At 54.0% G+C, this 20,248-nt stretch overlaps 1 protein-coding gene across 2 annotated transcripts in view; it reads right to left on the bottom strand.

Moving 5' to 3' along the window:
- SLC24A3 (solute carrier family 24 member 3) overlaps positions 1–19,561 on the bottom strand; it is a 78,318-nt gene extending 58,757 nt beyond the window's left edge. For both annotated transcript variants that reach the window (XM_088160854.1, XM_088160855.1), the window contains exons 1-2: positions 19,357–19,561; positions 6,427–6,564 (exon numbers count right to left, since the gene is read on the bottom strand). In XM_088160854.1, coding sequence (XP_088016980.1) covers positions 6,427–6,564; positions 19,357–19,489 — 271 coding nt within the window. In that variant the 5' untranslated portion in view covers positions 19,490–19,561. The remainder of the gene's footprint in view (positions 1–6,426; positions 6,565–19,356) is intronic.
- Between the last annotated feature and the right edge of the window lie 687 nt (positions 19,562–20,248).

Below are 20,248 nucleotides of genomic sequence, written 5' to 3'. Positions count from 1 at the left end.
CCTTGCTGGGCTCCCACGCAGCCCCTCAGCCTGGTTTCCTGAGGCCAAGCCCCAGCAGGGCCATGCAGGATCTGCTCTGTCCCACATTCACCCGCCGGAGAGGTTTTCCAGAAAGAGCCCGAGATGGATTTTTTTTTTTTTTTTAGAATGCATCACGGACACTTTGACAAAACAGAGAACCAAAAAAGCTTGAGGGAAGCTTCGAGCTGCTGTTTCCTCATCTCCCACGAAATCCCTGCCAAAAAGCCTATAGCATAATGCAACCAAACCCAACTACAATTGTAACATTTTTTTTTGTTAACAACGTGGTTGAGTCCCCGTGTCTGAGCTTAGCCTGGATTCCCTTTTTTGGCCTTCACAGCTGTAACAGCCACAGCCATGTTCCAGCTCAGCTGTTTCCCCCACAGCCCTATCCAAACATGCCTATTTCTGGACATGCTGTGGGGCAAGTGAACCCTTCTGGATTTGGGGGCTGGCTGCTTTGGACCACACCGAGCTTCCAAGGCACGATTTACTGCCCTCCAAGAAGTCAACATGGAACTGAACACTCTGTTTTCCCTCTCTGTGACCCCCCCCACTGATGGCTGTTTGATCCCAGCCCTGGCTCCCAGGTGTCTCACAGCTCCCTCTGCTCCTCCGTTGGAATTCCCTTTACAATTTTTTCCCCAGGCAGCCAAGGAGCTGCTCCCAGGGAAGTCCCTCCCTGCCTGCCCTTGTTCTGGAATTGATGTTCTGAGCTTTAAGGGTCTATTTTCCCCCACATTTTGTTTCCCTCAAAGCTCCAGCCCCCTCACTCTGTTCCTGAGACAGCCCCGCTCTCAGGAACCATCACTTGGGGGCGAAAATTTTGAATTCAGCAAGCAAAGCTTTCACCTTGGAGCCCCCTTCCACACCAGCACCATTCCTGTGGCTCTGCTGCTGCTTTCCCCAAGCTCCCATCAGCATTCTTTCATTCCCCAGCACAGGGAAAAGAGCAGCACAAAGCACCCTGAGTTTCTCAGAGCCTTGTAAGGAACTCTCTCAGAAACACCATCCAGGCAAAGGCAAACAAAGGAAACCCACTGCCCTCCTCAGCTCCTCCCCAGCACAGCCAGGATCTGTTCCCTGTGTCCCCTCCTTGCCCCGGAGGCAGCAGCAGATCCAGGATCCAGGGGCACCGAGCTCTGCAGGCACACACAGAGGCACAGAAAAACCCAGCTGCCCCCTTGCAGCTTCATTCTGCCATTTCCAACACCAGGAAACTCCCTCTGGATCTCTGGCTAAGCCATCCACACAGGCTTTTTTCACTGACTCCCACTTGCTCTTCCCCTAAATATTCAAGCTGGTAAATAAATGTTTTGCCTTCCAGAGCTAATGCATAATGTATAAATCAGCCCCAAACACAATGAAACCTAAAAACAGTTCTCATAAAAAATGATTGAGATTTTTTTTTTTTCCCAGAAACAACAGCTGGCAAAGTATCTCACAGAAAGGGAAAAAAAAATAAAAAAAAAATAAAAATCCCACTTTGCAGATACATTTAAATGCCTCTCCAGACTTGTTTGCTGCAGCCAATATTAGAAACACAGCGTTCCTACCCAAAACCTGCAGCTCCATGTCCCAGCTGAGGACACAGTGCCTGAGGAGAGCTGGAACAGCACAGGTTTGTCCCCAGCCCTTCCAGGATCCTGGAAGCCTCCAGAGCACAGGAAGAGGATGAATCCATCCCCTGTGGCACCATCACACAGACACTGAAATATCGGGATCAGGGCCTCAAGTGTTTCCACCCAAAAAATCCAAATGGAGGTGAAACTGCTTAAATTGAGTGAGCAAGCGCAGTGTCACACGGAAGAGCCACGAAATGCTTTCAAAAAGAGCAATAAAGGCAAGGATTTGTAATCTCAGCCCCACAGGCACCGTCCCACCGTGCCTGGCAGGAGATGGAGATGGGATTTACCCTGGCAGCCACACCTGGGATCCCACACCTTGCTCCAAGACAGAGCCCACCTGCACCCCCCCACCCCACCCCGAGCTGTCCTGCCTGGTCCCCAACCCTCCCCTCGGCTCCTGGGGCTGCCACATGCCTGGCAGCACAGCTGGGCACAGCTGGACACTCCCTCCTGCTCCCCACCTCAGTGCCTGGGGGCTACTGCACCGCCTGGCCCGGTAGCCACACCTCTCCTGCAGCCAGCGGCGCATCGCAGCTGTTGCTATGGCTACAGCAAAGCTGCTGCATCCCTCCCTGCGTGCAGCATCCTGCCTCAGCCCCGGCTCCTGGAGGCCACCAGGACATCCCCAAGCTCCTGCCGGCTTCAGGATTTCCTCTGCTGTGCCCCTCACAGAAAATCCAACCTCTCCATCCCTGTTTCCCAGCTCGCTGGTCTCCTCCCAGGGGCAGAGCTCCGGTAAGGCACAGGAAACACCCGGGTTTCCCAGGGAAAACCAAATGCTATTTCAGAGCCTATTTCACAGCTCCCTGTGTCCCTCCCTCCCCAGGGATCCATCCCTGCAGGCTCCCGGGGCTGGTGTGAACCCCAGCTCTGCCCAGACTCCTGACAATGAATAATTAATTGCTGCTTTAAGTCTATAGCGGTAATTATCTCTGTTTTAACACCAAATAACGATCATTTTCTCCTCTCCTATTGCCAATTCCAAGCTGGGAGGAGAGCACCCCCCCAGCTCAGGAATCCCCTGAGCCCTCAGGGCTCACAAACTCAGTTCTTTTTATCCCATCTCTCTTTTTTTTCTGTCCATATAAAACCAAGGAAAGGGTTCATTGCAAAGCATGAGCTGTGCACACAGCCCTGAGAGCTCTTTGGGAAACAAACATCCCTCACCTCTCCATTTCCCAAAGGACCTGCACATATGGGCAACCAATATCTAATCTGGGATTGTTTTTTTTTTTTTTTTTAAATGCAGTCCGCTGGAAAAAGGGGCATTGGAATTAAATACTTTTATTTTACCCAGCGCTGAGCAGTAAAAATCAAACAGAAAGATGAAACCATGATTCTGTGCATGCACAGAATTTACACACACGCCTGTATATAAAAACTATACAATTAAGCACTGCTTAAAATGCAGATGGCAGATGATAAAAAACTCCATCCTGAAGGCATTAAAACCTGACCTGGGATGTTGTGGTCGATTAAATGTCGTGTAAACGCAATGAAGTCAATGAAGTTAATTCACACTCGTGGAAAATCTGGACCTTTTGATTTTTAACTACTGGCAAGAACTGAAAAACAAGCAACCAAAAAAAAACCAGTTTGCAACGTGGGGCCAGATGTTATCATCTTTCTTCCTTTGCAGAAATAGCTCCAAAGTACCAAATTTAAAACAGAACCCTAAGAATAAGAAAGGCTTGTCCTGGATCTCAGAGCTACACCAGGTTTCAGCCCTAAAACTTGAATTAATGCTTGAGGGCCCCGTTTAGAGATTCATGTTCAATCTGTGGAATACTACAGATACAGCAGAACTTCAACCAGGTGCTGATAACCTTCACTTGCTCTGATTTCCTTCATTATCAATCTGAGCCCCTCTACCCCCTTCTGGCACCACAGAGAAACTTGGCAAAAGCTTGGGAAAGACACTGGCACTGATGGGATCTGACCAGGAACCTCGTACTCTGTCCCAACAAAAAAAAAAAAAAAAACAAAAAAAACCCCCAAGTCACACATTTTACACGGCCTGGGGTCAACAGGCACCCAAGCAATTGACTTCATTCCCAGATTTCTTGGGACTCCAATGCTCAGCATGTGAAAACCCAAGTGCATTTTCTTCCCAGGGAAAGAGGAGCAAGCCTGACTTGACAATTTTTTTTTTTTTTTTTTTTTTTTTGTCACAGCCTGCTTAGAAATTCAGGTCACAGGCTTCATGGAAGGCTTCTCAGATTCCCAGAGTGATGCACAGCAGCAGCCTGGCATCCTCGAGTGTCACAGAAGTAAAAGCCCAGCCCAGGGAGGTACAATGTGACATTTATTCACGTCTGAAGCCATGCTTTGTGGCTTAAGGCCTTTTCAAGTGCAAAGATTTGGAAGCAAGGGTCCCTTTTCCAGTATTTTTAAGCCTCTCTGCTGCCTTTTCCACGAGGCACAACAACCAGAGGAGGATCCCAAGCTCGCTGAAAGGTCAAGGAGCCAAGCCTCATTCCTCTGGATGCAAAGAACAAACAAAAGAGTAAGGGAGGCAAAAAGCCAAAATAAATGCAAAAAACAGAGAAAAATTTTAAAGCGTTTTAAAGTTACTCCACGGGGGGAAAGAAAAAAAAAAAAAAATCATAAAAAAGGACTCAGGGCTTCCCCACTCCACCACTGCAGATGGGGCTGCACTTCTGACTGACTCCCCAGCATCATTTTTGCTATTCCTCCAGGACATTTTGCTACTAAACTTACAGCAATTCATTTTTCTAACGTTCCCCCCGAGTGAGAGCAAGGTTTGGCAACCTGCGAGGCAGGAACGAATTTTTAACTTTTCATTTTGCTAGGGTGAAATGAATTTTGCTTGAGGGAAGGCGACTTTGTTTTTCCAATCGGATTGAGGTTCAAAGGGGAAAAGGGTGAAAAGGAAGAAAAGGGAGAGCACAAAGTCACTCTTGACACAGGCATTCTGCACCTGCTGGGGAAGGAAGGCTTTCCCCAACCCTGCAACTCCCTGGAATTCACTCTGGCCATGGCAATGGAGCCAAGCACTGCAAACCAGCTGTGCCTCACTGCAGAGGTGAGATTTTTTATCAGAAATACTGATAAAGCACAGAGTGCCTCCTGAAATAAGACGAGGAAATGTTAAAAAAAAAAAAAAAATAATTGCACAAAAGCCTCTTTATTTGTTTAATTTAAGCACTTTTACGCCCGAGGGTCTAAATGAATACAGGGAGATCTTTTTGTTCCTGCAGCAATCTCGGGTTTCCTGCTTTTACTGATGATAATGACTTTAAACCAGCACACTGAAGCAGGGCTGTTGCTTTATTTGCAGCCTTTCTGAGGCCGGGAGGAAGGCAGGGCAGGCTCCTCAGAGGAAGCCCATGGCAGCCAGGTGAGGTGTTCCCTCCACAGCCCCATGCTGGCAGCTGATGAACTGACAGGAGTCATTCCCCATGAGCTCAGGCTGTCAAAACGTGGCCCAGAATCACAAATGTTCCCTCTTAACCAACATCTCTACTGCTGTGAACAAACTCTGCCCAACTCTTTTTGGCCACACACCTTGATGTGGCTCCCACAAGGGCAAGGGGATGGGTAGGGGAGGCCAGGGCAGCACCTGCTGCCTGACACCAGACTCTGCCATGAGAGGCCACCAGGAGCCCAGAGGGATCTTCAACAACCCCTCCTGCCTGCTTGCACAGGCTACCTTGGGAAGGGAGCAGGAAAAGCCCTGATTTCCAGGGAAGGAGGAGCACCTGGAGGGGTGTGGGGCAGGTTCCAGGTCACAGGGAGCCCCCAGGTTTCAACCTCCTGAGCTCAGCAGGTCCCTCTCTCACACTCTGCAATTTGGGGACTGTCCCACTCCCAAATGCTCCTGGCTGCCACCCCAGCCTCACCAACACAACGGCGCTTAAGGCCACTAAATGTTATTTATTTACATTTACACCGTGTGACAAGCCACCCAAACAAAACTGACAAAACCACAGGCAGGACCTCAACTCCATGACTTCCACTTCCCTTCTGCAGCAATTTTGCACCGGTTTCTGCTGTGGAATGTCACATCATTTCAAGAAGGAACAGTTAATTTCACGCGTCTAGGTATTTCTGCTTTCTCTCTCCTGAGAAAGCACAAGGTACTCAGGAGTTACTGTTTTTCTTTCTGAATGAAGAGCAGGGGGATGTGGTTTACTGGACAGGCAGGGAAAAGAGCAGCCTGAGAAAACTCAAACTGCTTTTTTCCCTGGCTGTCCAGTATACCACACGGGGAAACCCACACGCCACAAATAAAATCCCCCATGCTTCTTCCACAGACCTCGGTGCAGGAACAGCTGGAACAGCTGCAATGGTGAGACAGCAGATGCTGAGGGGGGAAATATTAATGCCAGTGCTGATGTGAGACCTGAGACTGGGTGTGCACCGTGCCAGAGTTATGCAAACAAGAGAAAATGGAGTAGGAAGAATTTTTGTACCAGTTTTTGCCGTCTAAAAGTGACCATCATCATCCATGTAGCCGGAACTGTTATTAAGGATTAGGGCAGGGGAAAAAAAAAAAAAAAAAAAATAAAAAACACAGGCAGAGAAGTGCAGCAAGAACTGTACTTGTCAGAATTCCTCCTGGGGCACGTAACCTACATTAATCCTGAAGAACAGAGAGAGAAAAAAACCTTTTCCTCCTGTCCCCAAAACCTGGGGGAACGCTCTGGGAGCCCGGCAGAAGAAGCGAGCATTGCCAGCGGAGGAGTGAGGGAGGCACCTGCGGCACCGAGGGGCTGGGGACACACCTGTCCCCCGTGGTGCCAGCGAGCCCTACCTGGCTCGGTGCAGTTCCTGACGTGCAGAGTCCCCCCGTGCTCCGGAGCCTCCGTCCCGTTCTGGCCCCGAGCCTGCAGGAGCTGCCGCCCGCTCCGCTCGCCGCCTCCGGCCACGGAGCTGCCCAGGGCATCCTCACCTGCAGGGAAGAGCAGACACAGTCAGCCAAGCAAGGGACACCCCTGAGCCTCGGCAGCAGCCAAAAAAAAGCCCCCTCGGGTTTAGGAGTGTTTCCGAGCCCCCTGGAACGGGGCGGTGCCCGCAGCTCCCCATGCCTGCCCTGGGTGTTTCTCCACAGCTTCTCAAGCTCATCCTGCAGGAGCATCCCTGTTTTCCCGGCCAGCACCACCTGACCCAAGGCAGAGCACGGCCCTGACTCCTTTGCACACCTGCAGGAAACTGAAATACCCCCGAACATTGCTCGGTGTGGCTGCCTTTGGCTCTCCCCTTTGCCCGGTTCTGGTTCTTGAGCCGTGTCAGCAAAGGCAGCTGGCAGCCTTGCACAGCATTCCTGGCACCAGGATTGTCGGCCCTGGACGTGCCATGTCTGCCTCATCAGCTGGACACACATGCTCATGTGTCAGCTCCGTGCCTCCCACGCTGCCTCAGAGTCAAGGCAGGAGGAGAAAACTCTTTTTTTTTTTTTTTTCCCTTTAAGGTAGAAGGTATCCATCCACCAAATCAGCCCCCTTGCAATGGAGACCCTGCAGGAAAACAGCATCTGAGAGGGATTTTTCTCCCAGCCATCCATCCCACCAAGCAGAGCACGGGCTCTCTCACAAGGACTTCTGAATTATTCCCACTTTTGTCCACTACCTTGGAAACAGACCACAGGAAAAAAAAGCAGCGGGATAGAGATTCAAATCTTGGGCCAATGCCTCGGAAGGTGCCTAAGGACAGAGGAAAAGGTCCTCTGCACGTCCCAGCCCTTTTGCTAAGTTCCCTGGCACAGCCAGGTGAGAGAGCTGCCCCACCTGAGACCTGTCTGCCCTGCCCACACCAAGCTCTGCTCTAGCAGCAAGGAGGAAACGTGTGGGGGAAACATTGCTGGGAATCTGCATCCCAGGAATGCCACCAGCAGTAACTGGGACCAGTGATCCCAGCACACACACACACACAGGAGTTATCTGGGTGAAAGTCTGGGGGAAGAGCTGCACGGGCAGCCTGTTTTCTCAGGAAAAAAAAAACAAAAAAAACAACAAAAAAAAAAATTTACCTTGGCAAACCAAATGCCATCGGTTTGAAGCTTCAAGCCCTTTGTCCTTTCAATGCTTTACAAATGTTAGAGGGTGGAATTTGCTGTCAGTTTGGCCCGCGAGCACCAGCACGATTAAGCCGATGGAAGCGGAGCGGATTCCCAAGAAAGCAGCACAAGCTGGAATGCAGCATCAGGGATCTCCCGTAACAACAACCACTCTGGCATAGCCTGAGCCGTCTCAGTTCCACCTCCAGGCTGCTCTCACAGCACAGGAGCTCTCCCCGAGCAGGCAAGGTCCCCTCTGTGTCACCGTGGGCACTGCCACAGCCCCGCAGCTCCGGCAGAACCTTCCCCTTTCTGCCGGGTGGCAAAAACCGCTCCGAGCGAGGGGCAGGAGGAAGAAAAGTCATCTAAGGTGACTTTGGAAGGGGAAAAGCTTCGTTTGGCAGTGGGGAGTGTTTAGAGAGGCTACATCCAGCACTGACTGAGGATCAGTGTAAATAGCGGCAGACCTGCCCCACATGGCCGAGCTCGATGGGGCGAGTGACACCTGGAAAAATTTGGAGCAGGGCCAGCTGCCCCCCGGGCACAACCTGCATCCCCCTCCAGCATCACCCCCAAAATCCTGCCTAGGGCACCCCCATGCCAAAACAAGCTTCACTCAACAGGCCAATAGCAAGCAGAAGTTAGAGATGAACCTTTTCCACAGCTTTGGCCTTCCAAGGATTTCCCTGTGACAACGCTGAGATTTTAATTTCGCTGGCAAGGACACGAGTGACACAACAGAGGGTCCCGGAGGTTTTTCCCCCATGTGCTGGCAACTCCTGAGGCGTGGTGGGGGCTGCTCTGGGTGCTGGGACATCACCTCGGCCACAGCATCCCACAGCACAGCTGCCAGGCCAAACCCTTCCTCCCAAGGAAAAGCAGGAAAACCTACAGCAAAGAGAGCCAGCAGCTTTCTTTTTTAACTCAGGATTGGATGATTTCTTAATAGGAACCACAACAAAATAGGTTTTTTTCCACTTTCTCCCGCAGAGGTAAACTCTGCTAAACGCCCTGCCTCAGCTGCAAGTGCCTCATTTTGGGCAAGCCAGACCGAACACTTTCCTAATTAATGTTCTAGCTGGTGGCTTCATGTTGCAATGCTACTGGGACATCCTCTGGAGCTCTGGCACAATGAGGAGCTTTCCCAAAATTCTGCACCACAGGGCGTCTCATAGCGAGCCGATTGTTTTGTTTCAAGCACACAAGGTATTTTATTTTTTTTTTTTTTTTTTTACATTTTCCACCACTCCAACGACCCAGCACCAGAACGCAGGTTCTGGAGAGCTCTGCTCGGAGATATTCCCATGGCCAACATGAGTCATTCCTCCCTGTCTGTGTGCCCTGCGTTTCATAACAGAACCAAGACAATGCAGGCAGCTTGCAGGGGCCGTGTCCCTCTCCATGGCATGGGGAGCTTGCTGGGAAGCTGTGTCCCTTGCCAGGCTGGGCTGGCAGCCTGCTGGGCACGGCCTGTGCAGCAGCACTGCTCACCTGTGCCACTCAGGAGAGTGGAAGTGGGGCTGAGAGCAAAGCAGAACCCAGGGGACACCAGCTCAGAGCTGCTGGCAAGGCTCCGTGTGTGTGACCCACATCCCCACGTGGGTCTGGGTCGGGGTTCACAACTTTTGAGAGCTGCACAAAACACAGCCAGACACATCCTGGCTGCCCTTCCCAGCACCTTACAACTCTGAGCAACATCCCCACGCTCCCCCCACTGCACTCAAGCTTTCCAAAGCAAGGCACAGGAACCCCAAAATGGAACAGCAGCAAGACCTCGGGGCAGACACCCAGCTCCTGCAGGGCTGGTGTGGAAAATGGGGATCCCAAGGGACACGGAGCCCTTGGCACAGCCAGAGGAGAGGAGACAAGAGCACCCAAACCCGGCGCTGCAAGAGGAGAAGAAACTCATCCACAACAAAGCTGGGGGGGAAGAAAAGCAGCAAAAAATGGAAGGGCTGAGGGGCAGGGGACTGACCCAGAAGAAGGGACAGCTCTGTCACCACTGCCTTTCCCTGGCACAAACACTGCTGCACAGGCAGGGAGGGCTCTGAGAGCTGGCAGGTATCCACAGCTCTCACTGACAATAAACTACTTTCTATGCAAACTGCTGGCCGGAGCCAAAAACAGCACAGCTTTTCCGAAATATGCTTGCCCTTCCTCCTCTCTCGTCTGCCCCCTTTTATCCATTGTTTTCACGGTGGCAGCTTCGGGTTTTGGAGGGTTGGTTTCACAACCAGCTGAATTATCTCGGTCTCCCTGAAACGTTCCTGCAGTTAAAACAACAGGGGAATATTTCGGAGGAAGGAAAGGAAAGCTGGAGCAGGCAGGAGCTCCCACAGGAGCCGGGCAGAGTGGGGTGCCCTGGTGGGGAGAGGCTGAAGGAGATGCAGCCCTGCTCCCTCTCTCTCCCCTGGGGCTGCTGGCCCCACACCCTCAGGGACAAGCCCAGCGAGTTCCTGGACCACCAGACGAGCCCCTGGACCACCAGAGGTGCTGCAGACAGGAGCTGGGCTCAGCACAAGCACGGCACACACGGATCAGTGCTTGGTCTAGGCTGATTTGGGAGATGCTTTTCCTCCAAAATCATCGGTGGCAAGGACCATAAAATAGAGCATCCTCGAGGAGGGGAGCAAAAAAAATCCCAAACACACAACAAAAGGCGCAGGAAAATCCTACACCTGGCTCTGAGGAGCAGCCTGCTCCCTTAGCCCCGATTCCAAAGCTGCATTTCCAGGCATCCTGACCGAGAGGGAGAAGTGCAGAAGGGCCCCACGGAGGCTCCTGCCCCTCCCAGCCCAGCACCGCTCTCAACAAAGCCCAGCTGGAGTCGGCAGGGCAGAGCACGAAGGTCCAACAACAGCTCCGCAGCTCTCCTGGCAACAGCAAAATGTGACTTTGGGTTTATTTTAGCTCTGAAAAGCTGCCCACCCCTCCGCAAGCGAGATTTCCTCGTGCCTTCTGGAAAAGCGTCCCTGCAAGAGATTTGTCTCCCATTTATAACAGGATGAAAAACACTCCCCCCCCCCCAAGAACTCCTTGGCCACGAAATCCTCGAGAGTGCTGGGTTAAGCCTCGTTAAGTGAGGATAAGATTCTGTCTCTGCGTTCACTGCTGTGCCAAAAAATGCCACTGGATACGGGATTGTTCCAAGCTTCCTTCACTGCTCATTACCTCTTTGTGCAGAAACTTAATTGTTTTCTTTAGCGTTCCTATCGGCCTGGCCATTAAATTGACCATTCTGTTCTTCTTGAGCTACACCTAAGAGCAAAAGGAACGGCTCTGCACCTGCTAAAAATAATTTTTACTTCTCCCTGTCCCAGCCTCGGCTCCTCCCCTAAAGTAAAGCGGGTTTTCCCTCCTCCCGACCATCCTTCCATGCCTCTACAAACTCCCCAGCTCCGTAGCAGAAAGGGCTGCTCACAGGGAATCCCACAGCTCACCACACCCAGATGCTGCACATCTGGGGCATCCCTATGCCAACCATCCATCACCATTTTTCCCCTTCCCGTGGCAGCGAAGGGAAAGCAGAGCAGCACTGAATCCATCTCCAGCCGAATTCAAAAAAAAAAAAAAAAAAAAAAGGGAAGGGAAACCATGACTTGACCCTTTATCCCAGTTAAATTCTAAAATATATGAAAAGTGACAGCCTTGCAGCTTGGCCTCCTGAACAATTTTCTGTCAGTGCCCAAAGCCAGGCTGGACAGGGCTTGGAGCAACATGTTCTAGTGGAAGGAGCACTAAAAAACAAGACAGCAAAGAAAGGGAAGGGGAAAAAAGGAAAAAAAGCCTGTCTGTCATAAGCCCTGGCTCCCACTCTGGTATCTCTGATGATAGGCAAAACATCACAAAATGGATTTTTTTTTTTCATGCTTTTCTCCACAAAAAAAAACGAAGGAAAAAGACTGAATCTTGCAAAGAAAGTAAACAAGCACGAGGGAAAAGGGAGCTTTTGTGCCCCATTTCAATACTAACGTGCTTTTCAAGTGAAAAAAGACTTTTTTCTCCTGTCCTTTGCCTCACATCTCCTTTCCCCTCGTGTTTCCCTGCACCACCACCACCACAAGCATCTCTAACTGGAATTTTTTTTAGTGGCTGGAACAGCACTGGAGGAACAGGGACGAGTCCCAGCTTTGGACAAGGCACTGGCTCTGGTGCTGAACCCCCCTGCTCACAACCAGGTGGGGAAAATTCACTGCCAGGCAGGGCAGAGGGGTCAAACACGGTGGGGGACAGAGGTGTGAGCCCAGCCTGGCACTGGGAATTCACAGGAGCAGTGAGCAGAAAGCCCCCGAGATGCTTTTGTTGGCAGTGTTTTCCCTCAGGTACCCATTTAATTAAATATTGAAAGAGCTATTACCTTTCAGGGATGCCAGTGCACGGGCTGTGTCCATTATTTATAACATCATGTATTCATTATGCATTTCATCCCATGCTCCTATCTGCTGATCTCATAACAGGCCCTTAAACACCATTTTACAGCAATTAATCCTACCTTAATTACAGGCAAATGTATATACATAGAAGCCTCAGGACAGCTCTTCCTCACATTTCTTAGAAGTAAGCAAACAAGTCTGGAAATCCATCTGGGTAGTCAGGGATGTGGCCTGGGAATCACAGACCCAGAGCCAGGCACACTCCAGCCAAAATTGCCACCTTGGGCTACACCTGGAAAAGGTAATCCTTGCCCTGCCACACATCCCTCCCCACTGCACACCCATGACATGACTCTCATCCTCCCTCCCATACCCAAACCAACACCAAGGGGAGTGAAAAAAAACTTTTAAAAATGGAAAAAAAAAAAAGAAAAGAAAAGCCTCTCTGGACACATCCAGGAAGCTCCTCATAAAGCACAGATGAGGAGACCATCAAAAACCATCCCTGGTCCAGCAGATTCTTGGCTGGCCCTTGAACAGCAGCACCCTGCCCTCCTCTGAGGAGTGAGCCAGCCTGGAATGCTCCACAGTGCTTCTAGGAAATAAATAATACTACAGAGGGGGAAAAAAAAAAAAAAAAAAAAAAAGAAAACTTCTATTTTTAACCAGAGGTCCTGGAACAAAGCAGAGTGCTGCACATCACAGAAAAATCAAGTGCTTGATGCTGTCCTTGCTTTATAAGGCTCTGAGACTGTCAGACCCTCTTTATTCTTTATTTCCCCCCGAAAGTGAGGCTCTGCAGCCCCGGGCTTGAACTCACTGCTCTGCTCTGAGCCCCAGAGGTGACCTTGGACAAGTTGTTCTGGCCAAATTCTCAGCTGGTGTCAGCTGGCACCGTGCCACCACAGCCAATCCAAACAACGTGAGCTGCCAGCCCCAGAGCCCCCCGGAACCCCCCAGGATCCTCTGTCCCTGTCCTGAGCAGCTCTGGGGACACCCAGGGACACCCAGGGACACCCAGGGACTTGTCACCACATGAAACAAAAAGCCCGGTCTGGTCTTCGGGCAGTTTTTAAAAATATCCCTGTGATCAAGGCTTTGGGAAGCTCTGGTGAGACCCCACCTGGAATCCAGCCCTGGGCATGGAGGCAGGGATGGATGTGTGGGAGCAAGTCCAGAGGAGGCCACAAAGATGCTGGGAGGGCTGGAGCACTTCTGCTATGGAGACAGGCACCCCCTGAAACCTCCCTTGGGATCATTTCTCCACCCAGGAGCCTTTAACATCGCTCACTCACTCCTTTGGACAACCCCTCCACCCCTGAACAAGCTGGATTTGCTGCCTCCTCTGACCCAAATCCTCAAAAGTTGGTTTTACTCAGCAAGGTTAAGCACCCGGAGGGTGTTTTGGGGTGCCTGCCCTGCCGTGTGAGCACGGGCTGATGGAACCTGCCCAAAACGCAGCCTTGGGGCAGCATCCCCCGGAGTGAGTTCCTGCACAGCCCTCGGGGCAGGCAGAGCTCGTCCTCGGTGGCCAAACACACACACACTCACCTACCACCCCCCCGAGCTGCACAGCAGGTCCTGTCAGAGCAAAAAAAGCAATGTCCATGTAAGGCTCGTTCCTCCTCCTGCTTTGTGTCACGGCACGTTCTGGCCATCTTAGGGAAAAAAAAAAAAAAGGCAGTGGATGTGTGAACGGGGATGATTTCAACAGCAGACCCTCCCCAGTGGGGTTTGCAGCTCAGTTAGCACGATTCTGGCTTGTATATCAGAAGGATTCTTCTCCTGGACTTCAGCCCTGCACACACGATGGAGGAGCAGCATCCCAGCCCCTCCCCACACACCCTGGGCACAGCCAGGTCCCAGATAACCAAATCCAGGCCTCCAGGCACTGCTCTGTGCCCTGGAGGGTTTTTGCCCTGCTAAAGGGAGGCATTTCCCCTTCCCCACCCACGGGCTCAGGACCCCTGCCCTGCTCCCCCTCTCCTCCAGCCCATCCCCAGGTCCCATCTGCTCCCCACAGACAAGGCTTACAGGCAGATGACATTCCACGTTAGCCAAAGGAGTCCATAAAAGGCAAATAAAAGCCCCAGCAAGTTCTGTCTCACACAGCTCTCTCCCTGGACACCACATCTGGACTCCTCTTCAATGCCTCCCTCTTTCCAGAAGAACAAGACCTTTCCCTGGAGGCCTTGGTACAATGCTCCTAGTCCCCAAAAACACACAAAAAAAAAAAAAAAACCAGCCCCACCCCACAAAGAAAACATAACAAAACAAGACACCGAACCTAAAAAGAAGAAATAAAACAAAGCCCCACAAACAAACCGAAAAGGGAAACATCTCCAGTTCACATCAAGCCTCAGTCTTTAATCCAGTCCTTTCTGCTGGATGCAGCCTCTGTCCCACTCCCTTTCCCTGCTTCTCCCTCCTGCCATCACACAGAGGGAAGGGACAGGGCTGCAGGAGTGTGTGACAGGATTTAGGGAGCAGGGACAGAGCACCTGCATCCCCTGCCGGGCCAGCCAAGACCTCATTTCCCCAGCTGCCATCCACAAACCCTCACCACACCACTCTGCCTCCAAAGGCTGTCAGCAATGCCCACAGGCATGGATTTAGCCGAGGGTTTGCTGCAGGTCTCTGCGGGCTGGGGTCACTGCCACGGGAGGAACAACACCCCTAAAACCCGGCCATGCCCCCCCCAGCTCCTGCCCAGAAAGCCACAGCAGCAGGAAAACATTAGGATGAGGCTGCCAGTGCCTCTTGGCATGGGTCTGACCCTGGCTGCTGCTGCTAAAACCCAGGGCAAACAAAGCTTTTGGACACCCCAAAGCCTGCTCTGGAGAAGGCAAGGAAGCAAAGTCTAGAAAAAGAGCAAAAAAAGACTAAAGTAAAAACTTTAAACTCTTTTTTTTTTTTTTTTTAAATGCACAGCTGGCTGGCTGTGGGCTGTGAAAGGACAGAGCACAGCACGGTGCAGCTCCCAGCACCACACAGCACAGCTTCAGAAGCTGCTGCACTGGAGCCTAAGGTGCATCCCCCAGACCCTGCACTCCCTGCCAGCCCCGTGTGCTTTTCATTCCAAAACACACAACTCCCGAGTTTTCAGGCACAGGCTGCACAGAACCGGGGCTGTTTTCTTCAAGTTTTATATTAGGGAAGGCTTTATGAAAACTAAATTTCCTGTGCTCATCAACAGGAAATCCAGAAGGGGTAACTTACACCTCTCCAAAGGAACAGAAACCAGAAAAATCCCAATGATCCTCCCAGCTACCAGAGAGCTGCCATCAATTTAAAGAACAGACACAAAACTGAGTAAAGGGCCCTGGGACAGGCTAACACCTAGAAGCAGGTCAGGCCCAGGGTGAGGGGAGTTTTCCAACTGCAGGGCTGGATACTGACCTTTAAAATGATGCTGTCCAATACCTGCAGAGGCTTTTTTTAATGTCCCTATCCTCAGGAGAGGATGCAGGCACAAATACCTGCCACAGGGATACCTGCCAGGCTCAGTCTTTGGAGGATCTCTGGACCAAAGCTGGGCAGTGTGAGCAGCCTGCCTTTTCTAGGAATGGGCTAGTGGGGGACGAGCAGCAGGAGGGGAGTGCTAGGAAAGGGCTGGGACACAAGCAGCCATGAGCTCCTGAGCATCCTGAGCACCCCAAAGCCTCACATCCTGAGCACCCCAAAGCCTCACATCCTGAGCATCCTCATCCCGAGCATCCCAAAGCCTCACATCCCGAGCACCCCAAACCCTCATCCAGAGCATCCTCATCCCGAGCACCCCAAACCCTCATACCGAGCACCCCAAACTCCCATCCCGAGCATCCCCATTTTTAGCACCCCAAACCCCCATTTTTGGCGCCCCAAACCCCCATTTTTGGCACCCCCTCAGGCCCCCCAGAAGACTTGTGTGAGGTGGCCTGCAGCCAGCCCCTGTGAGTGCAGCTCTCCAGCTGTGCCCTGCCAGCTGTGCCCAGCCCTGCTCTGCTGATGCTGCCAGCCTGGGCAGGTCCCCTCACCCCTGGCCAGCGTGTCCCATCCCTGCTGCTCCACACCAGGGCTCGGGCTCAGCCAGCTGTCGGTGCAGGACCTTGAACGAGCACTAAATAAATGAACAAGTCATTTCCTGCAAGGCCAAACACGCTCCCTGCCAAAGAGGTCACATACCACGCTCTGGGCCCGGTGCCTCTCCCGAGTTTGGGAGGGTAAATTCCCACATCCAGGGGTCCAGCGATCCCAGCAATCCATCTGGGCTGGGATTACTCACGCTGAAGAGCTTGGGATGACAACGCTGTGCTGAAGAGGTGAGGAAAACAACTGCTCTGGTGCTTTCATTGCCTGACCTCCAAAGCCGGCTTTGGGTCTGGGCTCGCCAAAACCAAAACACCCGAACGAAACCAGGGAGTTTTCCCTCTAACTCCCAGCTAGAGGAGGACTGGGATCTGTCCCACCACGGCTCCCCGGTGCTGTTTTGGCGGTCAGCAGAGCTGTGTGAGGAAAAGCCCTTCGAGCAGGGCAGTCAGGGGTGAACAGCCTCCTTTTCCAGCCTCGGCAGCTCCTCCGGCCAGGTGAATGTGCCCGGGATATCTCAGCTCCCCATCTCTCACCTCGCCACCCAGGATTGCTCACGGGCTCTCCCTCTCAGTGTTCCCACGACGTGAGCACACCACAGCCCACGAGGACCGGGCAAATTCCACTCCTGTGCCAACAGCCCGAGCTTCGGGTTCCAGCCAAGCCCAGCGCATCCGGCAGGCCCTGCTCCACCATCCCGAACGCTTCACCCCCATCAAGTCAAAACAAGAATTAAAACCACCCCCAGAGTCCTCCACACCTGAATCACGCAGGCACAGCTCCATGTGCCTGCGATGTGCCCATCCCCGTGAGTAAGGGCTGCAGAATCAGCCCCGGCTTTTCCTCACCACCCTGGCCAAAGACGGGGAGAAAAAATCCCACTGACTGATGCCCCGGCTATTTCTGCTGTCCGTGACAACAAACTGGTAAAAGGCCTGACTCAGAGGCTTCCCTTGAAAAACCTGACTCATTACCATTTAGAAGATGGTTTCATAGAATAAAGTCTCTGCTCCTCCCTCTCTTTAGAGTAGGGACTTGGAGTCACACAGATGGAGAGGATAAAAAGAAGGGGGAAAAAAAAAACCGAACCCAACTTGACACTTTGTCGGACCATTCCCGTGTGGGTGGCAGTCGGGCAGCCAGCGGTTGGCAGCTGGATCTGGGGTCGGCAGGGCTGTGTTTGGGCTCAGTTACACCTCTCACTTACCAGGGCGACCTCCCGTGTTTTAGAGCACAAGCACAGAGTTACAGTGCCAGCCAGCGAGAAAGGGACACCCCAGATCACTGCCCAGACAAACCGGGAGAACTCAGATTTCGTCACAGCACCGTCTCTATTTCCAAAAGCTTGACCCTTGTGGAATAGAGAGATCATCACAGGACAGCAAAACGTTCTAACACTGTTATTACACATCCCTCAGCATCAGGAGATCTCAAACTCGCTTCACGGAGTGGCCTCGGCTTGGAGACCCAGGCAGAGGAGACACGGAGAGATTTGGTGAATGCCCCCAGAAAAGCAGGGGGAGGCAGGGAAACAGAGAGAGAGGTGCCACCCCACACAGCAGCACCGCAAAAACTCCACAGTCTGTGCTGGAGCCTAAACGCCGCGGTTTCACGTGGGAAAAACACTGCAACAGCTCGACAGAAATACACGGAAATATACGGAAATATACAGAAATGCACCTCGCCATGCCTGAGCACAACACACAGTGATGCTGCCGAGCCCCAGGCTGCATCCCCAGAGCGCCCGCTCGCTTTGGGGCCGTGGAAATTCCCACCCGGGACCCGATTCCTCTGCCCGTCACTGCCGGCTCTGCCGCTCCTCACCTCCGCGACGAGCTCCGGGCACACTCTGATCACAGCCTCCAAAACACGAGCCTGCTGCTGGGGAACACCGGGGCACAGCCCGGCACAAGCGCACCTGTGGCCCCAAAACTTGGGACGGGAACCAGCGGGCTCTGTGCCCTCCTAAGACAGGCGCGACAATCCCCCGTGCCACATCACATTTTAATATTATTTTGTGCGGCAAAGCGCGCAGCCAGCCCGCTCGGCCGGACACGGAGCATCGAGAGCACAGGTCCAGCCCCAGCACCGCAGCCCTGCTCACCTCGGAGGTTTAGGGGAAGGGAGGACGGACATTGGGATCACATACCTGCATCTTCCGTGCAGGCAGGCCTGAACACACCTCGGTACACGCACAAACTCCTGTTTACCTACAACGGCGCTCATGTTTTACCTGGAATCAACCACCGCGTTTGTGAGAAAAAGCCTTAAGTTTTAGGAGACATGTCCAAAAAAATAAAAAAAAACGACAAAAATTCCATCAAAATGAAGGCGTCAAAGTCCCGAACCTTAAAAACGCATCCCACCATCGTGACACTCCGCGAGAAGCCCTGCGTTCAAGCCGTAGCTGGTGTTTGTGCTCTCCCCCGAACATGAGAGCATTCCTCACACCATGCTGGACACCGTGAAACCCTTCAGACACGTCTGTTTATTTAAAAAGCAAATTCGAGTCACGGACGCGTACGCTCCCCTTTTCTTAAAGGCAAATAAGCCTTGCCTAAGCCGTGCTTACATCCACGGCTCCGCAAAGCGACAACGCGAGCCCCTTCCGAGCGGAGCGCGGCGGGCAGGGACCCCCGGACGGCGGCACCGACCGTCCGAGCGCCGCGGCCCCGCAGCAGCTCCGGGCTCCGAGCTCCGAGCTGCGACCTGCGGGCTCCGAGCTCAGACCTGGGGGCTCTGAGCTGCGGGCTGCGGGCCCCGAGCTCCGCGTTGCGACCGCAGGGCTCTGAGCTGCGGGCTCCGGGCTTCGAGTTGCGACCTCGGGGCTCCGAGCTGCCGGCTGCGGGCTCCGTGCACCCGGCTCCGAGCTCCGAACTCCCGGCTTTGCGCTCCAACCTGCCGGCTCCGCGCTCCCGGCTCCGAGCTCCCGGCTCCGGGCTCGCAGCTCCGCGCTCTCAGCTCCGCGCTCCCGGCTCTGAGCTCCGCGCTCCCGGCTCCGCGCTCCCAGCTCCGAGCTCCGCGCTCCCAGCTCCGAGCTCCGCGCTCCCGGCTCCGAGCTCCGCGCTCCCGGCCCCGCACCCGCGGGACCCCCGGGCCGGCAAGGCCCCGCTCCGCCCCGCCGCACGCCCAGCCCCGCCAAGTTCCGCGCCGCTGCCGGGGCCGCCCCCGGCTCGGGCGGACCCCGCAGCAGCCCCAGCCCCAGCCCCAGCCCCAGCCCCGGCCCCAGCCCCGGCCCCGCACTCACCGCCGCGCCCGGCCGCGCAGCCGGCCAGCAGCAGCAGCGCCAGCGCGGCCAGCGCGCACAGCTGGCCCCGCAGCATCTGTCCCCGCCGCCGCCACCGCGGCCGCCGCCGCTCCGCCGAGCCCGGAGCGCCCATCGCGGCCGCTCCGCTGCACTCCGACCGCTCCCCGCGCCGAGCCGAGCCGAGCCGAGCCCCCCAAGGCAACCCAGCTCCGCCTCCGCCCGCCCACCGCGGGCGGGACCGGGCGGGACTGAGCGCGGCTCGGCCCCTCCTCGGCCCGCACACCGAGCCGGCACGGCCCCGCCGCCTGCCCCATGCCCCCGGGGCTAGCTGGGTATCGCCTGTGCCCGGCATCACCCGCGCTGGGCATCGCACCCATAGCACCCATAGCTCCCATCGCACCCATCGCACCCATAGCACCCATCGCACCCATAGCACCCATCGCACCCATCGTTCCCATCGCTCCCATCGTACCCATCGCTCCCATCGTACCCATCGCTCCCATCGCTCCCATCGCACCCATAGCACCCATCGCTCCCATCGCACCCATAGCACCCATAACTCCCATCGCACCCATCGCTCCCATCGCACCCATAGCACCCATAGCTCCCATAGCTCCCATCGCTCCCATCGCACCCATAGCACCCATCGCACCCATAGCACCCATCGCACCCATAGCTCCCATCGCACCCATAGCTCCCATCGCTCCCATCGCACCCATAACTCCCATAACTCCCATCGCACCCATAGCACCCATCGCTCCCATCGCACCCATAACTCCCATCGCTCCCATAGCACCCCCCGCACCCCCCGCACCCCCCGCACCCCCCGCACCCGTGGCATCCCCCCATCACGCTGCACCAGCAGCCCCGACCCTCAGCAGCGCTGCCCGCA

This window comes from Sturnus vulgaris, chromosome 3 (genome assembly GCF_052056855.1).
Source record: "Sturnus vulgaris isolate bStuVul1 chromosome 3, bStuVul1.hap1, whole genome shotgun sequence".
Classification (NCBI taxonomy): Eukaryota; Metazoa; Chordata; class Aves; order Passeriformes; family Sturnidae; genus Sturnus; species Sturnus vulgaris.
Note: the sequence above shows the minus strand (reverse complement) of the source record. Positions and strands in the feature narration are given on the sequence as shown.